Raw genomic sequence first — 20,458 nt, forward strand, 5'->3', positions numbered from 1 at the left:
ATTTAGCTTCCAGCCAAATACTCCAGCTGAGTGCTAAGGGATGAGTTTTCCCCAAAATCAAATATTAGCTGTACTGCATTTAATCTAGTTTATTATTACTGGAATACAATGCAGGGAATTAGAGATGATGATAACAGCTTAAGGCTTGATCCTGCTACCTGCACTGTATCACCACCTCTGAGGCAGTGAGGGCCACTAACACACCTATTTATTTAGATGGTTGGATATCAGCTTCTCCCTTTAGGAGATTCTTGAGGGGTTAATATCCTCAGGTAACACCTCCCACATTTATAGTGGGCTCATCACAGCAGAATCTGAATGCATGAGGTATAACACCAGTCTGCACCAGACTAAGTCTTTAAATAATGACTTTGCTTTGTTAAACTACCCAAACCCTTTATTTCATAAAAAAATTGAACATAAATTTCACATAAAATATCAACACTTTAAAAAATGCAACAGCAAATGTATCTCTGTTCCAGCTTGGTTAATAACACATTTCCTAATTTCACTGTGCAAAGTGAAAAAAACTCTTTGAAACATTAAAAAACCCCTCAGATATAAAGTCATTGATTCCAGTGTCCTGTCTGATCCACTGTGCTTTACAGCAAGGCAGAAGGAAAGGCAGTGAATCAGTTGTAACCTTTAGCAGAACACAGCAGAACACGTAAAAATAATATTCCATCAGCCTCCTCATACCCTGACAGATAAGAACTTCTGTTTAGATAGAATATACTGCACATTAGCAAAACAGTAGAAGCAGCCTCCCAGAAGACAAATGACATCATTTCAGAAGATTCAGAAAGACTATCTTTTATCTTCATTTAAAATTCCCATTAAAAAGAGGCTTTAAAAAAGAGCTGCACTATGCTCTTTTGTTTTGAAGAGACAGCATAAATCTTGTTTTCCTCTTTCATACTGTTCACATCAATCGTGAAAAGGCCTGATGCATGAAGTACTTATTAAAATGTATTTTCCTTAGAAGATGTGTGGCTACCATAAATAGAGCAATAAAAATACTTTAAAAAATTAATTATTCTCAATTAGAAACATTTTCATAAAAAACACCCTACAAACCAAAATGCCTCCAACAAGGTCGACCTGTGCAGGTTAAAAAAATTGACTTGCAAGAGGATTGCAACACTGCAACACAATTACTATGTAAAATTCCCAAGAAATGTCAAAAGATGCTTGCCATGATTACACAGTGCATGGAGAAGGCAGGCAGGAATGGTCAGGAGCAAATGCAGCTGAGAAGCAGATGGGGATCTGTATTACAGCCTTTTATTCTGCACAAAATTGAGGGGTAGAATGGTGGAGTGAGGTCTCTTTTCCCCAGATTTTAATAGTTTTGGTTCAGAGAAAAGGCAAGACTACACCATGAACCAAAACAAAACCAATGCAACTGAAACCAGCTCATCCAAAAAACCCCAACCCTCCCTGTCCAAGTACAGACAGCCCAGGAAGGTGAAAGAGCCCCTTATCCTCTAATACAGCGAAGCCTCAATTAAAACCACATTAAATAAAGAACTGAGGGTGCATTAGTATAAGATAGTCACTGACCACTGCAGTGCATTATCTTATGCTGTCACTTTTTTCTGTGAAGTAGCTGGTATAATTTATAGAAAGGAAAAATATTTTTCCAAGCTGTCAATGAAGCCAAATGCCGACACGGCAGAAACACTTTCTGGACAGCCAATGAGTTTAAACTGATCTACATTCAAGTCCACACAGCAATTATTCTGCCAGCTTGCCTCAGCAATTATGAAAAAAGAAACAATTTTCAGAGATAACCAAAACTGGGAAAGCTGGCTGCGTATGCTTGCTCCACTCCTTTATGTTTGACACAGAACACTCCTACAATGCCCAAGGACTGGGGTGTACCAAGATGTATCACCAGAACAGCAGCCAAAGGAACAAGTGTTAGTTGCAACTTTGTTCAAAAAGAAGCTCAGAGGAATTAGACACAGCAGGCATCCTTTCCCTCAAGGGCTGAATAAACACAGGAGGGAACAGTAAAAAAATATTACAAAAAAAATAAAAAAAAAAAGCACTCTCAGCTCAGGCTTAGAGAAAGGCAATTAGTTCAGAGCTATGGTGCACAGATGAAATAACATGATCCAGGTAAAAAAGTGAATCTATACTAATTTACTCAGTGAATTAACATGTTAAAGACATTTAAAATAATTTGATTTTATGTTCCTCCCACCCTCCCCTCACTTCACCTTCTCACAAATAGATGACAATACTTAAAATGCAACAGATAAAGCATTTCAATTAATATCAAGTCAGTATTTAATATCAGAATATTTCACAGTCAGCAGCATCAAACCTTGCAACAGTAAATTGCAAACCGATATTCAGAGCTGACATGGTTTATGATCAAAGAAGAGATCAAATATCCTGCAACTCAAGTACAAAACCTTATCTATGTTAGGTAGCAATGAAAAGATGTTAATGCTTTGTCTTTTCTTTTGAGTGCAAGTTTAAAAAGGTTTTCTCATTCAGCAGCTTGAAAATAAAAATGTGATACCTGTCAAAGAGATTTTAGGAGTTTCTCAAACCAGTTTCATACAGTTAGCTCAGCATAAAAAGGGCACTCAGTGGGGGGAGATATTCAAACTCTTCTGCCCAAAGGAACATCCCTCAGAACAACCATCCAGAGTGTTCCATCACACCAACCTCACTCTGCATTCGAGGCAAGGTCAACCTTCCCCCTTGTTAATTCACTCCAAGACTGGGACTCCAGCACTGTTGCTGGAGCAGACACACAGAGCTGGCAACATACCTTGGTGAACAATCCCTAGAGCAGCTCTTGCAAGGAATAATGTCCTCCTTAGGTGCTCACCAGGGAAGATTTCACTCACTGTTGATCCTGCTAAGCCCCACCACTGTCTGATTTAGGACTAAACATAAAACTAATCAATCTCTTTTGAAGAGACTCTCAGATCAGTTATCTCTGAGAAAGCATCATCCAAAAACCATTACTATTTGTGACCAACCTTTGATAAAAACAGGAGGGAGTTATTAATACTAGAGAGTAGTTTTCTGTTCTCAAGCTCTTGCTACACTTTTCTCCTAACACAGAGAATTTCTATTACAATTTGATGTGGGCAACTACCCCTACACCACATCAGCCTCTGATGCTAGATAAAACAAATCTTCTTTAGCAGAGCCCTGAAGCTTGTGTAAGGGCTGAATTTGATACAGGCCCTTCCCCCAGAAGAAGACTGGGCTGCTTCCAGCAAGACCTAGAATATTGCTGTCCACAATCTCTGAAGAGTGAGCTCTCATGCTATCTCTGTACCTCGAACTATAAAGAAAATATCTTTAACAGGCCTGTCTTTAAGAGCTTCCAAGTGTAACCTTCAGATGAAGTTGAGGAAGTCTTCATGTGCAATCTTGCTACCTTTTTTCACTTGATAAATCACTGTGAGATTAAACAGGTATAGGCAATATGCATTCATTATATCTACAACAGCCACAGGATCCAAATTCCTTTCTGGATGCTTTGCCAAACCTGAAAATCTTCTGAAACAAGCCAAACAACAAGCCATATGCTTATCAGCAAGTTTGATCTTGCAGGAAGAACAGATGCATTGAAGAGAAAAACAAAACATCAGTGGCTAATGTCATAATGCATCTTACATAAATATAACATTACATAATAAACACACACATGTATTCAGGTGCATTTTGAGTTTTCTAATGCAGGTAATTTCCCATTTCAGACCTGAAAAAAAGGAGATGGCTTATGGCTTACCCAGAGCGACGCTTTCCTCCTCTGGAAGGCATGGATCCTGCCATCCTCACTTGTCCACTCGCCATGGGAGCCACTGGCAAGGCCACCGAGCCAGGAATATCTGAGGCCATTTCTGCAAGGCACAGGTAGGGGAAGAGGTGGGGGAAATCCCTTAATGCATTACCTTCAGAGAAACCTCTGCTGATAACATTACAGACAGGCCCTTCCCAAAACAAACAGAGAAAGCTTTCCTTTTCATTTCTAAGGAAAAGTAAAGCTCTCCTACTAATGCCCGGCAGATTCACAGATCCTTTACGAAAAGCCCAGCTAGGTCAACAGACATTATAGTGCCTGGGAGACAGAGAGAATTGCAGGTAGGTATCTCTGTAATTCCACTGACCTGATGGTTCTCATTTTAAGTCTCTAAGAGGCTGTCAGATGAAGGGCAACAACCTTCTACAATAGTTAAAGCCTTGCACAGAAATGCAGAGCTGAATCCCCAAGGGAAATGATGCTGTGGATTATAGTGCCAGGGTACCAAAAAAAATAAAAATTCAAAAACTCAGTTTGCCAGAGAGGCCAAGAGCTGAGAGCAAAGAATTATCAGGTGATACTGGTTTTTATTATTTATATTCTGGAGGCATTCAGAGGGCCAGACTGAACTTGGAAGAGTTCAAAGGCTTCCTGCATTTCTGTGTGTGTCTTGCAGAGCAGAATTGAGCCCAAAATCCAGGCTGATATTCATCCCTCTGCCAGGGCTCGAGGTACAGCCACAAGTTTAATCAAACCTCAAAACTCTGATGTGAGAAACTGCAAAAGCTCACCTTATGCAATAGTATTCAGACTTCTAATGGCAAGTACTTCCAAAGTCTATTAATAATAGTTCATTACACTTCAAAAAAGAAAAGTGGAATATAACGTATTTATACCCTTTTCTTCTATCCCATATTAAGCATGGGATTAAGAATGTTTTTCCTCTTTATAACTCTTATAAACTATATGAGCAATTAAAACTTTTTTCTAATGCACATATACTTTATTCACTCTGGAGGAAAAATCTACAGTCAAAACATTTAATTATCTTGAAAGAAAATGCATCTTCCTTCCAACTTAAAAAAAAAAAACAACTTGGCAAGGTATCTGGAGCTACAGCTAAATATAATTACTAATGGAAAGCAAATCTGTTTAAAAAATCCTGCTATTTTTTCCCCAACAGATAAGTATGAAATAACTTCAATTATGGAAACAGGAATCCATGTTCTTTCATTATGTCTGGAGAGCACTTCCATCTCTGCCACACTTTATACACATCCATTATACAACACCATGCATTTCAAATAATAACATTTTATCTGTTCACTGATTTCATGGATTTCTTCTAGTACATTTAGTTTTATTAACTCCTTTTCAACTAAAAAGCAACAGAGCAATCCAATATTTTTTAACAAAGTCTGCAAGGCCAAACACTGAAACTGCTGCCTATGCCCCCACACCACAAAGTTCCACAATGGCTAAAGCTGCAGCTATGTGGAAACACAACATTTATGCACATTAGCATATCTGCAGACAAATAAAAGCATCAGCATGCAAACAACTGGTAAATCACTATTTCCAGAATAAGTACCCTTAGCTGCCTAATGCCCATAATTCACTCAGAACATTCTAACTCATCTCTCATGGGTAGAACCGAAGGGCATTCTGACATGCTGTGCTCACTCATTTATTAAAGCAGATGGTAAAAACCACAATAAATCTACCTGCAAAGTGTCCCTGTCACTCAGAAACACATTTCAGTATAGATCATCAAGGAGATCAGATTTTCTTCAAGTAGTAACTGTAAGACAATTTCTTAGCAATATTTTAAGAGTAAGAACAATACTGTACTGTGATGAGAAACCTCATTTTCCTCAATCTAAACCAAAGATGATGAAAAAACACACCAAGGGTTGCATCCAAAAGCCCAAACTAATTGTTTAAGGTAACTTTATAGCTCACCACAAAAAGGAAACAAAGGCCCCTTGCTCTCCTTTATGCATTCCATGCTTAGAGGTGCATCCAAAACAGGCTGAGCAAATCTCTCTCTGTAGAGCCCTTGCTCTCACCCCTGACAAGTCAGGGAGACCTAGACAGACAGTTTTGATCATTGTCCAATTTATGTAGTTGTAGATAGGCAGAATGAGTTGTTTTTCTGCACTTATTTTCAGCCATACATGTATGAAAATATAAGAGGGCAAGGGCAGCTATCAAGATTCAAGTACAAAGGACAAACTGAACGGTGTACTTCTTTTAAAGAGGGGAAAAAAGGTAAAAGGAATGGCCAAATCAGGGGTTCAGTTATGCCAGTGTCCAAAAACACGTGAAAGAAACAACAGAGAAAAACACGTAAAAGAACAAACAGATCCTGTGTCTATCTTCCTATAAGCTGAAGAATTACTGTGTAGTTATCTTTATTCTAGAGAACTGCACATCAAAGAAAATAACTTCTTAGATAAATCAGCCTTCAGATATGTCTTCACAGTCTGGGAGAATGAAACCAAGTTGACTGTGCCCTAGAAAGAGGTCTTAAAAAGTTTCCATTTCCAAGATATGAGCACAAGAAGAAAAAAAAATTCATCATTGGCACTCATCCGCATGAAAGCTCAGCTAAGAGGGAGGAAAGGCTCAAGCCCTTCAAATCACAGGACTTTCCATTCTGCAGCACTGTACTGAAGATGTGACAGATCTGCACATGTAGCAGTGTGTAAGACACCCAATTTACCCTTCCTTTTCAGAGCCTCCCATGTCAGAGACATCACCCACGGTGAGAGCTACTGCAGCTCTCAGGAGGTGCTCGAGGTGCACATACACTGCTGAGAAAAGCAGTCAGCTTTCCAGGCTCTCTCTCCTGATACAAGAGAATGAAGAGTTGTGCTGATGGAGAAGCCAAGAGGCTTTGGTCTCTGTTAAGCCACATAGCAAAGAAAGCAACTCCAAGGGAATGGCACCATGGAGCAGGGAACACCCTGAATCTGGCACACCAGGGCAGCAGTGGAGCTCCTCACACACTACCCTGGTGTTCCAGCAGTGACACCACAGGACTCCAGGGACACAGATGACAAAGTGATCTCAGTGCTCAGCTGCGTGTCAGGAACTCTAAGCTGGATGGCTGTGCAGAAATGTAAACAACAGATCGTGGCTGGAAGAACTTAACTCACAAGAGCTGAAGGCTGAAAGAACATATGGATAGAAGAAGGAATGGATCTGAACTGCTTCCCAAATTACTTTCAGCTCTACTCATTCATGAGAATATAAAAAACGAAGCAGATCTTGATGATATTTTTACATTTATAAAATATGGCTGGTGAGAAAAGTAAAAACGTTGACATCTTATCTCAAAAACAAGAGCCAACCTGGGAAGGCAGAGCCAAAAGCAAAATCTGATGGAACCATCAGCTGCTTCTCTGACTAAACATCTGTGAAGTTACCTGTCTATGTATGCTCTGGGAAGAAAACAAGAGAGAGAAGAAAAAATGGCACTCATAAACTGGAGTCTCAAGACAGAAATACTGTGGTAGAGAAGCATTCCAAGAAGCCTATTAGCATAAACAAAACAAAAAAAAGGAGCACACATCAGACACAGACCAAAAGAAAAAATATCATAAGAAAGTCTTAAGAGTAGCTCACAATTCTTTAGAGTCACATAAATTTAGGGCAGTCTCAGTCACTTTGTTGGAGCATAAATTAGTATGGAAGCCCAGACCTGCAGCATCAAGTTGGTTACAGATATATAAAACAAACAAACAAAAACAACAAAAAAGCTATGCTGAGTCAACAATCATAAAGATCATGTTCTCAGGCTTATCTAAACCCATGTCCAGATACACATTAACACTGATGCTCACAGAAGTGTTTCATCAGCAACAAGTGTTGGGAAACAAGGTGTTCTCTTTCTGAGACTGAATTTTCAAAGAGTGGACTTCCCTTCTGTCAATGGAAATAAAACAAGTGTTGCTTACTTTACTCAAAATTAAAGCACAAACATAATTCTCAGGAAGTGAAACAAGGTCAAGCTGAACATTCATGAGAATCATCTGTAATTATCAAGGCAGAGTTCTGAACAAATTGCTTCATAATCTTTAAAAGGCGTTTCTTAGTGTCAAATAGAAATAATTTTTTTGCTGAAAAAATGCATGGAGTATTTCATTTGGAGGTTAGAGAGTTCATAGAGATCTGCCAAAGAACACAGAAATGTTATTAGAACAATACCCAGCACAACACTGGCAATCTTTAGTGAACATTCCTCCAGCTGAACAACACTTAGCAGCTCTTGTCTTATCACTGTCAGGTCTGGGAGCAGGCCAGATCCTGCCACTAATATTTATGTTCATCTTGGGGACCCCTGAGGAGCCACATTAATCCAGGAATGATGTAAAAGCAGAATTAGTCCCTCCATTTCTGTCCAGACTTAATTCCACTGCTGGACATTCAAAGTTTGGGCATTACACTTTACTTCAATGCCACATTTAGGTCGACCCCAAAATATTCACGGATGTTTCTGAAATAAAAGATAACCTGAAAACGCACATTAAAATACTGGGATAAAATACAGGGATTTATTCCCCCAAAAATCCATGTTTGTGTCAAGCTGTAGATCTGAAAAAGAAATAGCTGCTGTGCACTTCACAAAGCAAAGCACAAAGAGCAAGCTAAATGCTGCACAAGGATACCATGAAAGTGCATGAGAACCTCAATCAGAGCAAGAATTACTGAAAAGTCCAGCATGTCAGGATAAACTGGACTTCCCTTTTTTGCTAGGGAATTATTAAACCACAGCTCTCAAGCCCAAACTTTAAATCTTGAGCCCCACCCCAGATCCACTGCCTGAAATGCAGCTCTGTCTTGTCTCTGACACAGATTTGTGACCTGCTGAGGTGTCTCCCAGGGCAGGGCAGCTCTTGGCCAGGTGTCCCCACAGGGAGCATCACACAGCTCTGGAGATGGTGCTCCTGCTCTGCTCCTCTCCACAAGCCACAGCCACGCATCCTGCTGGGCAGCTTTGAAATGCTGTGCATGACGAGACTTCCTAAGTGTATACTACAAAAGGTCCTGTTAATTACACAATTTTCAGCTATACTCCCTTGCCTAAACACAGCAGACATGGACAGGGCCAGGTTTAAACTCAAAGTCTAGTGGAGAAATGGTTCTGCTGACTCCCAGAGACTTTGAATCCCTGTCATTAGCTGTGAGGACCAGCTCCAGGTTTGCTATTCCGTGCCAGGGACCACTGAGCATGCTCTCCACAGGGCTCCTTTATCCTTCAGCATCTACTGTAAAAACACAACTAAAGTGAGGTACCAACATCTGACTAAACGAGAGGAAATTCTACTCTTATCAATACAAATGCGACAGATTTCCAGCCACTAATCCACAGAATGGCTGAGATGTCAATCACTCCAAGTAAATGTGGATCTAAGGCTAAACACAGAATTATGAATGCTCCCAATCCCTTCAACAGCATCATACACAGTGATTTCAAAATATTCTTTTAAATATTCTCAGAAAGCAGATTTCAAAAACTTCTTTAGAAACTGTATTTTTCATCCCCCTGAAGTCATACGGGAGTGAGATGCATCTCAGCTAAATGGTTTTGATTGCAGTCAATTGCAAGGGGGATTTTCTGCCTAGCACAGAGACATTTAAGAATAAACTATATCATAGCTCTTACTTTAGAATATGCCAACAAAAATACGAAGCTATCATGTAGTCAAAAATATTTCACAGAAACACTAATGCTAAAAATCTAGCTGTATATTTAGTCATTGCTTTTATGTATTAACTACAGAGATTATAAAACAGAGCTCACTCTCAAAGAATATAAAAAAGAAACCCCATTTTCATTGTTCCTGATAACTCTGTTAATGCTGTTTTACTTGCATTCCATTGCCAGATACTTTAAATAGACTCCACATCAAAAACATCTACTGTACAGAGAGGATATGCAGAAAAGCAAAAACATTCCTTGCCATGCTCTCGACAGAATTACGATTACAAATAAATCACAAAATACAAGAATCCCACCTTTCAGGAAGACTCTTACAAAGATGCTATTTCTTTCCTGTGAACAAAACCCTCTTGGAGAGAAATTTTATCCGCATATAAGAAGAGTCAGAAACCTCTGGGAAGAAATGTAGCAGCATTGGTATTCTGCTCAGAAAATGTCATCACAGATCTGTTTACCTTAACTGTGGACCATGATTCAGCCGGTGACAACCGTCTTGCATACTGATCAATTTATTTGCAGCAAAATTACTAACATTTTCTACTTTAACCATTTAGGTTCTGGAAAGAGTTACTGAGACAGGAATAACATAAAAATCCTAATTAACTAAAAACTTTCCCCTCCACCACAATGCCCTTGTGCTTTGGGGTGAGAGGGGGGCCCACCCCTAATCTTGAAGATAAATTAGGGCATATGGTGAGCAGTTGCTAGAGAAACGTTCTCTTTTTCAAAATGAAGATCAGAGCTGTATCCTCTGCCTGCATCACAGGTGAATGTTAAGCACACTCACAGGGGGGAGATGATGAGATGGAGCTGCTCAGTTGAAGGGGCACTGTCTGCTCAGCAGACACTGGGACCAAGCATTTTAGAGAGTGGCCTAACGTGTTCCAGAGGCCAAAACCAGTTACCTCACTCCCTGCTGTGACTCTGCACGAGATGCAGGGTCAGTGACACACCTAAATAGACTGGAAGAGCAAGTTTTGAAGCCAAAGACTGGTACCATATGCCCCAGCAGACTGGTACCATATGCCCCACCAGTAGACTGGAAGAGCAAGTTCTGAAGTCAGAGAGGTGAAACCCTCTTTGGTACCTCCACACTTGACCGCTGCGTTCACACAAACCATCCATGTGGGATGTCCTGGGATCTCACTGCAATCCACACCCTTTTGTGTGCCCCACACCACCTGGATGTGCAAAAGAAGGTGGGATGCAGACTAAGAATTGGAAGTAAGCTGTGACAAAAGAGACTTTTGGTCTACTTTAGGGGAATTCTTGCTGCAAGTGCTCAGCTTGAGGGACAATGTGAGACCAATCACTGTAGGATGAGCAGCAAACACTCAAAACCAGGATCCTCTGAAGCATCCAAAATTAGATATGCCTTGCAGAAACCAGAGTACCCAAAAACCCCACTGTGGAAATATCAATCTTATCATCTGTAAAACCAAAAAATATTTCATACATTAGCAACTGATTTAGAATGTTATTTTGACAGCACTTCTTATTTAATTTCCAATTTTCATGTTAATCACCTTATTCAGTCCAGTCATGTTGGTAATTCCATTCATCCATATCTACCCTGTGGTCAAGGCACAGAAAGTTACAAAGACATTGTGGAGTAAGGAGAGGATGTGGACCACATTCATATTCACTGCCTAAATGACCAACACAACCCATATAACTGAATAAACTCAGAATCAATTAGCACAATCCAGCAGAAGCCAGGAGTCACACCCCTGCATCCACTGCAGAGGATGTTATAGACTAAAATTGAACTTGAAGCAACAGAGAGAAGATGCACTTGCCAACTTAAAGTTAGGCTGGGAAGAAGGGAAAAGGTAGCTGCTTCTTCATTCCTCCTATCTTCCTGACAAATGACATTGCACCTTATGCCCCTGCATTTTCCCCTGGCTATTTTTCCACTTCTTATTAATAATTCTGTGTTATCTCTTCTTGACCTATTCAGCCCCTGACTGAGGTGAACTATTCCTTGTACTCTCTTTAATAAGCCAATGCATCCAACTGCTGACAAGTCCTGCCAAACTATGACCATTTACCTCAAAAGAGGTTGCTGAAATTCAGAACAGGGAGCAAAGGTTAAAAAAGAAGCCTTAATGGCTCCTCTTCTGAAAGCATGTCTCTAGTCTTGGAAAAACAAGAAACCCTCTCAGAATTAAAACAAGGCTTGGATCTGCACTGCAGAATGAAGGTGAAAACTGGCCTGAACCTAAGCACTTGGCCTGCCTCTAAAATGTGATAATCCTGCCCCTTGCAGAGGTGGAACTCTAACTCAAGCAGAAAGACACCCAGGTCTCCACCATGATTATGATGGACTGACACATTAGAAGAAAAGGGCTTCTTAAATCCAGAGTCTGGAAGTGCATGAAGGAGTGAACCAGAAACAAACCCAAGGACCTGAGGTAGACTCACATTGATAACACAACCTGAGCCTCCAACACTTGGCAAATGTCTCAGATATAAATAGTTACAAGTGGGAAAGTGCACATGCAAATCGGGCAGGGAAGTAGGGCAGCTACTAAAAGACCAGTTTACAGGGAGGATGAAAATCTGACTTGGAAAGGCTGCTCCAGGATTGATGTAAACATCATTAAAAGGAGAGAGGCAGGTGCTTAGTTTACACAAAGGGTCACAGTAAAACAGCTGATAAGAGCAGCAGGACCATTTAAGGTGTTTTAATGTGACCCTACCTGGTCTTCAGCAGCTACAGATGTGATCATGCAATCATACAACATAATTCCACACTTAATTGTCTCTGCATTAATGTGCCCTGGTTTTATTGATGTTATTTTGGCTGATCTTACTGACATGTGGCAAAAGTGCCAAGCAAATCACCAAAAAACAAGGCTCCCCAAACTATGCATCATTTCCATTTGAAATGAATGGTGATGCTCCCTGCTTCTCTGACATTTCGTATTTGCCAAAAGTAACTGCATAATTATAAGTTATGAGCAAGAAACAGAAGGTAACATTCAGTGTTATTTTCCATACTTTGTACTGAGCATCAGACCTAGCAAATAGCATATACGGCTGTTCTGTTATGAAAAACTGCCCACAGCTGACCCATTAATGAACTCAAACTGTGCAAGCACATACCCAGCCTGGGCAAACAAACATGAGGAAAAAAATAATAAACTCCAAGGACTTTCTTTCAAGTTTCTCAGACACAGATCATGCTCAGTCCATTAATTCTTCATTTAACAAGTCTGTTTCATTTATCTTGTTTTGGTTGGCACTCAATTAGAAATTCATGTACAGGACAATTTTTTCCATTTTTAAAATAGAACACTTGCTGTATTTCATCCAGTAAAACATCAGGAAGTAAAGTGGAAGCTGCAAGACCAGCTAAAGGCACAACAATCCGGAATTAGGCAAAACACCTGCATACAGCCCTGTCCACAGGATTATCACTAATTGTTAAAAGGGCCTGGTAAAATTTGTTGCTTAATAAATATGCAAAGAGAACAATTTGAGAGTTACCCACTCGGCAAATTCAAGTTAAAAAAAATAATAACCCACACGGCCATACTATCAGTTTCACTGTAATTTCAGTTATGGATGTGTTTTGTCATATCTGCCTCTATATTTTTAAGTTTTCTTGAGATTGGACTTCTGTCTACACAGAAAGAAAAGCCCTCTCATCCAACCACTCCTCATCTCCTGCCTTGCACAGCAGCCCATTTTTGCTGGCCACTCTCATGACCACATATATATACTTACATACATATATATATACACACACACAGAGATATAGATGTATGTACATGCATATATACATGTGTATACATACATATGTAAATATAAATATAAATATATAAACACCAGAAGAGTTAAGCCTGGATTCCTTCTGCCACTGCATTGCCTGCCCCCCGTTGGTTATCACCCCAAGCCAGTGCACTCCTCAAAGGCAATGTCAAAGCATTTCAGCCACTCTCACACCATCCCACAACTTCCCCCTTCTCATACTTCTTACCTTCCCTCACCCTTACTGTTTGTGCCAAGCTTTCCTGACCAATCACAACTATCTCTGGATGCCCCAAACTCCCTACAATGGGCAGCTGTGGATGCCAAAAAAATACTCCATAGGATTTATGTAGTGCCTAGCTAAAACTGTGGAAAATAAATAAACATCACTGGCTGGAAGGTGGGATGGCAGCCAGGGGAAGCACCACACATGCTTACTCTGATTTTATACTCCTTCAAGCACCTGCTTTTGGTCAGTGCTAGAAAAGACATGCTGGACTTAAAAATTTTACTTTCAGGACAAGACAGCATATTTTCACATCAGGCGCAGCAGAAGTAGCATTTCTTAAGTGAGTTTCTTCTACAAAGGTACAAAAGATAGGAAATTACTGCTATTACTTTATTTCACTAACAATAAAACCAAGCATTTTCCATTGTATGCCCTTGCTCTGGATCACTGATTATTAGTTTTATTACCACGGCTGCTATTTGTTCTTTCCTACACACATCATCTCCTTTTCCTTCTTCTATAATCATCAAAAAAATACTCGCAAGCAAATTTCTTTTTATAAATTCCTATGTAACTGGTTTATGATAAATAATAACAGCAGTAACTGCTCAATAGTTTATCCGCACTATGTCATCATTTGAGGCTTCATTTTTGTTCATTCAGCTTCAAACTATTTATTTAAAAATAATATTTCCACAATCTTCTATCAAGTAGTCTGGATCCTTACTATCTATCTAGCAATTATTTTCCAGCAAGAGAAGCTGGTTTAGATTTCAAGCATTTTCAGTGCTTGATCACAAATCTATTTTGTTCATGTACAGGTTCAACTGCCAAATTGTGGAAATTATTTTGAAGCTTCTATTAAAATACTTGCAATGATATACATAAGAAATAAAACTGAGATCAATACCGTGGCTCTCCAGAGTTTACAACATAACAAGATGACAGCACTCTAAACTTCTATCAACTAAATAAAATGTAGTCAATAGCTGTATAAATGCAAAGAAATAAAGCTAATTGCTAATAAATCTGTCCAGATTTATTCACCAAAATGGGTTTTAACTAGATGCAGATCAAGGGTAGCCTAGCTTCCCCAGGAATCCAATGTCTTCTCTTAACTATTTAATTTTTTCCTCTAACCAGAAATGCACAGAATTCACACGAAAGTCACTGCCAACATCACTTGTCTGTATTTTCTGTTAATTACAGAAGAAATCAGCTATCAGATTTCATGAGCATAAGAGGCAGTATTTATGACTATAACTTTTGGTTCAAATTCAAAGAAATTCGACAACATATTTCTTAAATAATGAGCAGAAACGTTCAAGTGAATTAATAAATTCATGCTCTCCTCTTATAATTATTTAATAAAAATATTCTTATAACTCATTTTCACTGAGCACTAAGTTCACAGGTGCAAGCAGTTATATAATTCATCCTAAATGCTGAAATTTGAAAATGCTTGGAGCCAGACCAAAACAGAAGTGTTGTCCCTGCCTACAACAGAGCAATCCCCAGCAGGAATCTCTGCAGTCACGCAGGGATGGTGAGGAAGACCACGAAGGCTTTGTGCATCCTCCTTCTGAGGAACTGGTGCCATCCCACCAAACCCAGCACAGGGTGGCCCAGGATCTGCCCTGCAAGCCCCACTGTGGCCACAGACCTTTGAGATCTTTGTGCTGCTCCCACCACACCAGACTGAGACATCCACTCTTCATCTGCTGCACAAAGCTTGGGAGAAACAGAGCCCAGCGATAAAGGTGTAAAATGTGGATCGCTCTGATTCAAATTATCCACCGAAAATTACTGACTCGTATCCTTCAAATGCCTTTATTATTTATTACAGAGATTTTTAAGTGTGCCTCAGAAGGGTCTGTTAATTTTAAATTTCATTCAGAACAGCAACTTGGGTTACCAAATACTTAATTATCAGTAAATTTACAGTGTCCTTGGGCACTGTTGGGTAATCAGAATGCTATTGTTTTCATTAAACAGCATCCTATTGATAGCACTAATGACTTCAGTTCTGCCTGATCAACAAGCAAATGATGCTTATTTGATGTTATGATAATTAATTAGCCTTTCAGGTGTTTTCACACCCCAATTCATTACTAAGAATAAGAATTTTTATGTGAAACACCTCAAAAGAATATCAGTATATAGAAAACACATTCTAAAAATAGGGTGTGGTTCAGTACTTTTTTCTTTTCTCACGATTTCTAATACAATATTCTCTGCCTCAAAACTGCAGGGGGAAAACCCCACATTTAACTCCTTTAAAAAACCCAGCCTGAGCATTATAAATACTCAGTTCATTTTATGCCTGTCTGAAATGCCTCTAAGTCAAAGGAGATTTTATGATTAATTTTTTTTTCTCCAAAGACTGAAGAAAACAGCAAACCTTACTTCCCCATAGGAGCAAGTAGGATGAAAAAACATGACTCAAACAGGGAGTACAAGTGAACAGCCATTGTTTCTCATTGTTTCCCCTTGCTCAGTTTACAAAATACTGTAGTCCAGCCTTCAGACCATGGAAAAGGGCTATGGCTAAGAAAATTCCAGATTCAAACTGAACTGAATCTCGAAAACCAACCAGAAAAAGAGTGCACCAGTGATCCCACAATGTTCACCTGGCACCAATCTGGATGTGTTCAGTTTAACTTCCTAACAAGGACAACCTTCACATCTGATGTCTTACCTTATCTGATACAACAACCCACATCAGCAGTCACCCTCCTTCTTGCAGATGGGTTTCCCAAACCCTGAATTTTTCTGCAAGCAAAAAACCCACATTATGTCAAATAAAGATTTTAGTGATTTTTTTACTTTTCACTGCACCTTCACTTCTCTAAATGTTTTTAGAATATTCCTCCTTTTAGGTAATTTCATGTATTATATCTTTAGTATCTGCAAATAAAAAAAAAAAATAGAAGTTCACAAGCTTTTGGGTGCTCACAATGGCATTTGCTGTTGTTGTTGCTTTCTAGAATTTTTCATTCTTACATGTATTCCAAATGGCACACCCCAATGTTATGGCATAAGGGAAACCTTCATAGGGATGTAGAAAATACTAAATACTACAAAGACCTGCTGTAAAATATTCCTTAGTGTTACTTTAAGTTTCCTACACTCCCAATAATTTCTTATGAATTTTGGAACACTTTTTTTCTGCTTAACTTCTTCCCAGAGCTACTTCCTGAACATATTTCATAAAACTGAATCCCATGCTTTCTTTTTAAAATCACCAGTTTTAACATAAGAGAAATGCTGTTTCCAGGTAGGCTGTGCTAGACTTTCTGAAGTGATCAGCAGTAACAGCCATGCTCTTGCTTGCTTTTTCAGAATTACAGAATACAAGATTTGCTGGATATTCTACCAGTGAACCACTAAACAATAAAAAAAAAAGCATATAACAACAAAGCATTATTTTTCTATGTCCCCATATTCACATTAAACATGATTTGACATCCATTACAAGCCACTTGTTCCCAAAAGCATACAGACAGTTCTGTGCATACATCAAATGCAGAAGTGAGGAATGATACTGAAAAAACCCTCACTGTAAACAAACTGGATGTTTGTCAAAAAACAAGCTGATTGTTTGTCTGCAAATATTGACCAAAGTAAGGTTTTAGCTTTGCTATTTGCTGACTGAAGAGCAGCACAGGCAAGTACACAGGACACACAAGATTATTCTGAATTCCAAACCTGGCAATCAGGTTCCAGCTACTACAGGGACCCCACGCAACAAAGCAAACAACCAGTGGCAGCCACATGCATTGACCAGGAAATCACTGCAAATACTTTATCTTACATTTCAACATTAGGAAGAATCATGATTTCATTTTTGAGAATGTATTTACTTCCAGGGACAGCTCACTGATTTGATTTAAAGAGCAGTTTGAGTTAACCCACTAACCAAATACCCTCATATAATACATTTTCCTGCTTTTAAATTTAACTTGCAAATGCACAACGAACACTTGAAAACTATCTCATAATTCTCACTCAGTGCAACTGTGTTTTTCATATAGTTTGATCATCTCTTTGGTCTATGAAGCAATGTACATTTTGCTCTCAACCTTAATACAAACTGTAACAGGATAAGAATAAACTAATGCATTTTCAAATGCAAATTTAAGTGTCAAAAGCAACCATAAGACAACACAATGCAAGCTGTAAAACCTATATTAATACTTTAAAGCCAGTGGATTGTTGCTAGTTCAGCACTGAAATAACAATCTATCATATGTATATTCTGCCAATACACTTAAAAAGCACATTATCCAAATATCCTACCTACTTTGTAAAGAAAATACAAATTAATGATTATTCATGTGCGTGGCATAAATAATAACTGCTGTTTCCAGAGAGAAAGAAGCTGTATATTTTCCTTTTTCTCTCTCTGTTTCTTCCCAAAGGGAGGAAAATTTTTTGCTAATCCAACATAAAAGTGGTTGAAATAAAAATCTATTAATAAAACATTATCAATTAGTACATCACAATGAAACGCATTCTCTGCTTGTCCCAGCATAGACATCTTACAAATATGTCATTTTTACAACTGATATATATGAAAAAAGCATCTCAAATTATGCAGTCTTACAAACAGGACTTGCAAACCGGTGGTAAGATAAACGAAAACAAAAGTCAGATGACTTAATTGTGGCATGTGAATGTTATTTGTCAGTGATTCACTAGAAAGCCTGTAGTGAACTTGAACCCTGTCCAGGGCTGTACCACGAGCCTGCCTTCTTGCCCTGGTCAATTCTCAGACATGGGGCAGTCAGTGATTCATGAGAAATGTGCAGCCAAGGTGAAGCAGCCAGGAATCTTCCTGCACAGAGACAATTTACTGGTCTCTGAAATTCTTATTCCTAATTACCACATTCATTTTAAATTTAGCAATGACGAAAAGAGTATTTTGTCCTTAGGACCATCCTGAAAAACCCAGAGAGGGGCGTGGGTGGAGACACCATGAACTCAGAGCTGAGCTTGGATCCACCATCATTAACTCCACATTGAACACTCAGAGATGGAGCCAAGGCTCCTCAAACCCTGCACCATGTACCACGTGCGTGCCCTTCCTAGAGCAAAGTGAGGATTGGCATGCTGCCCGTGTCTCACTCAGCTCTGCCAGGGGCAGGAAGGCTTTTGCACATCAGTAGATGAGGCAGAACCAATTCCTTAATGTCATATCAACCTTTTCATCAAAGTCGTCAGATACTGCTTTAGAGGAGGAATAAAGAGGCATGTGCCAGCTATGAGACTAATGAATGCCTTTCCTCCAGCAAAACATAATTCAGCATGAACTCCACGTTACTGTTCTTTCCACCCACTCACACATCTCCAGCTGATAGTACTCAACCAAAATGCCAACAAGTAAAACCACACACCTTTTAATTCAGCTACTGTACACCAGCACTAAGATTTCATTCCATCCCACAGCTGCCTAACCTCAAACATTATTTACATATTTATGTGCCTCCTTTTTTTAAAATATGCATGGAACCTGGAGAAAGAAACACAGGTGACAAAAAGGAACACTTTGGAGAGCAAAGATATTGAGACTGGCAGCTTCCCCTAAAACATTAAAGACCATTATAATCCTCACCTCAGTCCCATTTACAGTTCAGAACCAAAGAGCTCTGAAGCAGAAGGAGAACACCACTAAAACAAAATATGATTAAGTTTTGAGTCAGGAAACACTTAGGAAATGTATAATGTTAGCTCGTCTGAAAAGTGAAAGAGTACCAAGATATATTTAAGCAAAAGACTAATACATCTCAGAAAGGCACATGTTCATTGAGTGTATCAGAAACAGCTCAGAGAGTACAGAAAGTCCAGGAACACTCAGGTTTTACTTAGAAGAAAAACAACCCAACATCTGTGATCATTCAAGAACCAAGTCTCAAGTATGAATAAACTACAAGGAGCCCAAAGACTCATATACACCCAAGTACTTCACAGAGATCATCAACAACAAAGAAGGAAGAAAATTCCCTATTGCTGTCTTATTCTGTAAGTATCCATAATGGAAATTTTATACTTAATTTTATAGTGTCTCTAATGGGCTATTTTTGGTAGGGGTTCCATGTAGTCTGATCTAGAACATTTTGTTGTTAGTGAGAATCCAGTTCCAGAGAAACAGCTTCACTTGGACCAACCCTAACTCACAGATGGCAGAGAACCCACAGAGACATTACACATTTTTAAGAACTCGTTTTGTAAAACTGGGAAATTTGGATCCTGTAGGCCTCAATACTTGGCATTTGGGGAAGATTGCTATGTTCACTTAAGACATTCTTAATTCCAGCAGTCCACTGTCCCTTTGCTGGAGATGCAGCTAGAAACTTAGGACAATTTTCCAGTCCTCATAAGAGGGCTTGAAAAGGCTACTATGCTTTTCATAGTGATCGTTCATTTACTTCAATTTCAACAATGAAAATGCATATTTCAAACCTTCACTAGTAAGCAAAAATACACAGCAACTGCTGTTCCCACAAAACTTATTGCATAACAAATAAATTTACTTTTTCTTTTTTCCTCTTAAACCAGAAATATTTTAGATGAAAACATAAAAAGCATAGCAGAGGAACCCTTATCTCTGAAACACTGAACACAGTACCAATAATTTGCCATTATATTCCTACACTGAAAATCTCATTACAACAAAAGGAAGCTTTAATTATACAGCCTTTTTTCTATTGGTCAAACCACTACTTACTTACAGAAAATGCAAACCATTTTCAGGGTGGGACATCTAGATGCGGGGGGCCAGGGTATCTCTTAAAGATGCTTTAAAATAAATTAAATCCAAGGAAGACACTGATGTGCCATATACTGTGATAGAAATATGACTCACAGGAGTAGCCAACAGACTGACCAGAGATCAACCTCCATGGACAATGAGCCACCTCCCAGTGACTGGGAACAACAGAATTTATAATTTCAAACCAAGATTTTCTAG

At 39.1% G+C, this 20,458-nt stretch overlaps 1 protein-coding gene across 4 annotated transcripts in view; it reads right to left on the reverse strand.

Moving 5' to 3' along the window:
• ARNT2 (aryl hydrocarbon receptor nuclear translocator 2) overlaps positions 1-20,458 on the reverse strand; it is a 95,080-nt gene that overhangs the window by 66,596 nt on the left and 8,026 nt on the right. For 2 of the 4 annotated variants that reach the window (XM_058811182.1, XM_058811180.1), the window contains exons 1-2: positions 9,800-9,971; positions 3,764-3,875 (exon numbers count right to left, since the gene is read on the reverse strand). In XM_058811182.1, coding sequence (XP_058667165.1) covers positions 3,764-3,873 — 110 coding nt within the window. In that variant the 5' untranslated portion in view covers positions 3,874-3,875; positions 9,800-9,971. Of the gene's footprint in view, positions 1-3,763; positions 3,876-9,799; positions 9,972-20,458 lie in introns of those variants that run through there. The other 2 variants (XM_058811181.1, XM_058811179.1) reach the window with 1 other exon arrangement.

The sequence above is a fragment of the Ammospiza caudacuta genome, chromosome 10 (assembly GCF_027887145.1).
Source record: "Ammospiza caudacuta isolate bAmmCau1 chromosome 10, bAmmCau1.pri, whole genome shotgun sequence".
NCBI lineage: Eukaryota > Metazoa > Chordata > Aves > Passeriformes > Passerellidae > Ammospiza > Ammospiza caudacuta.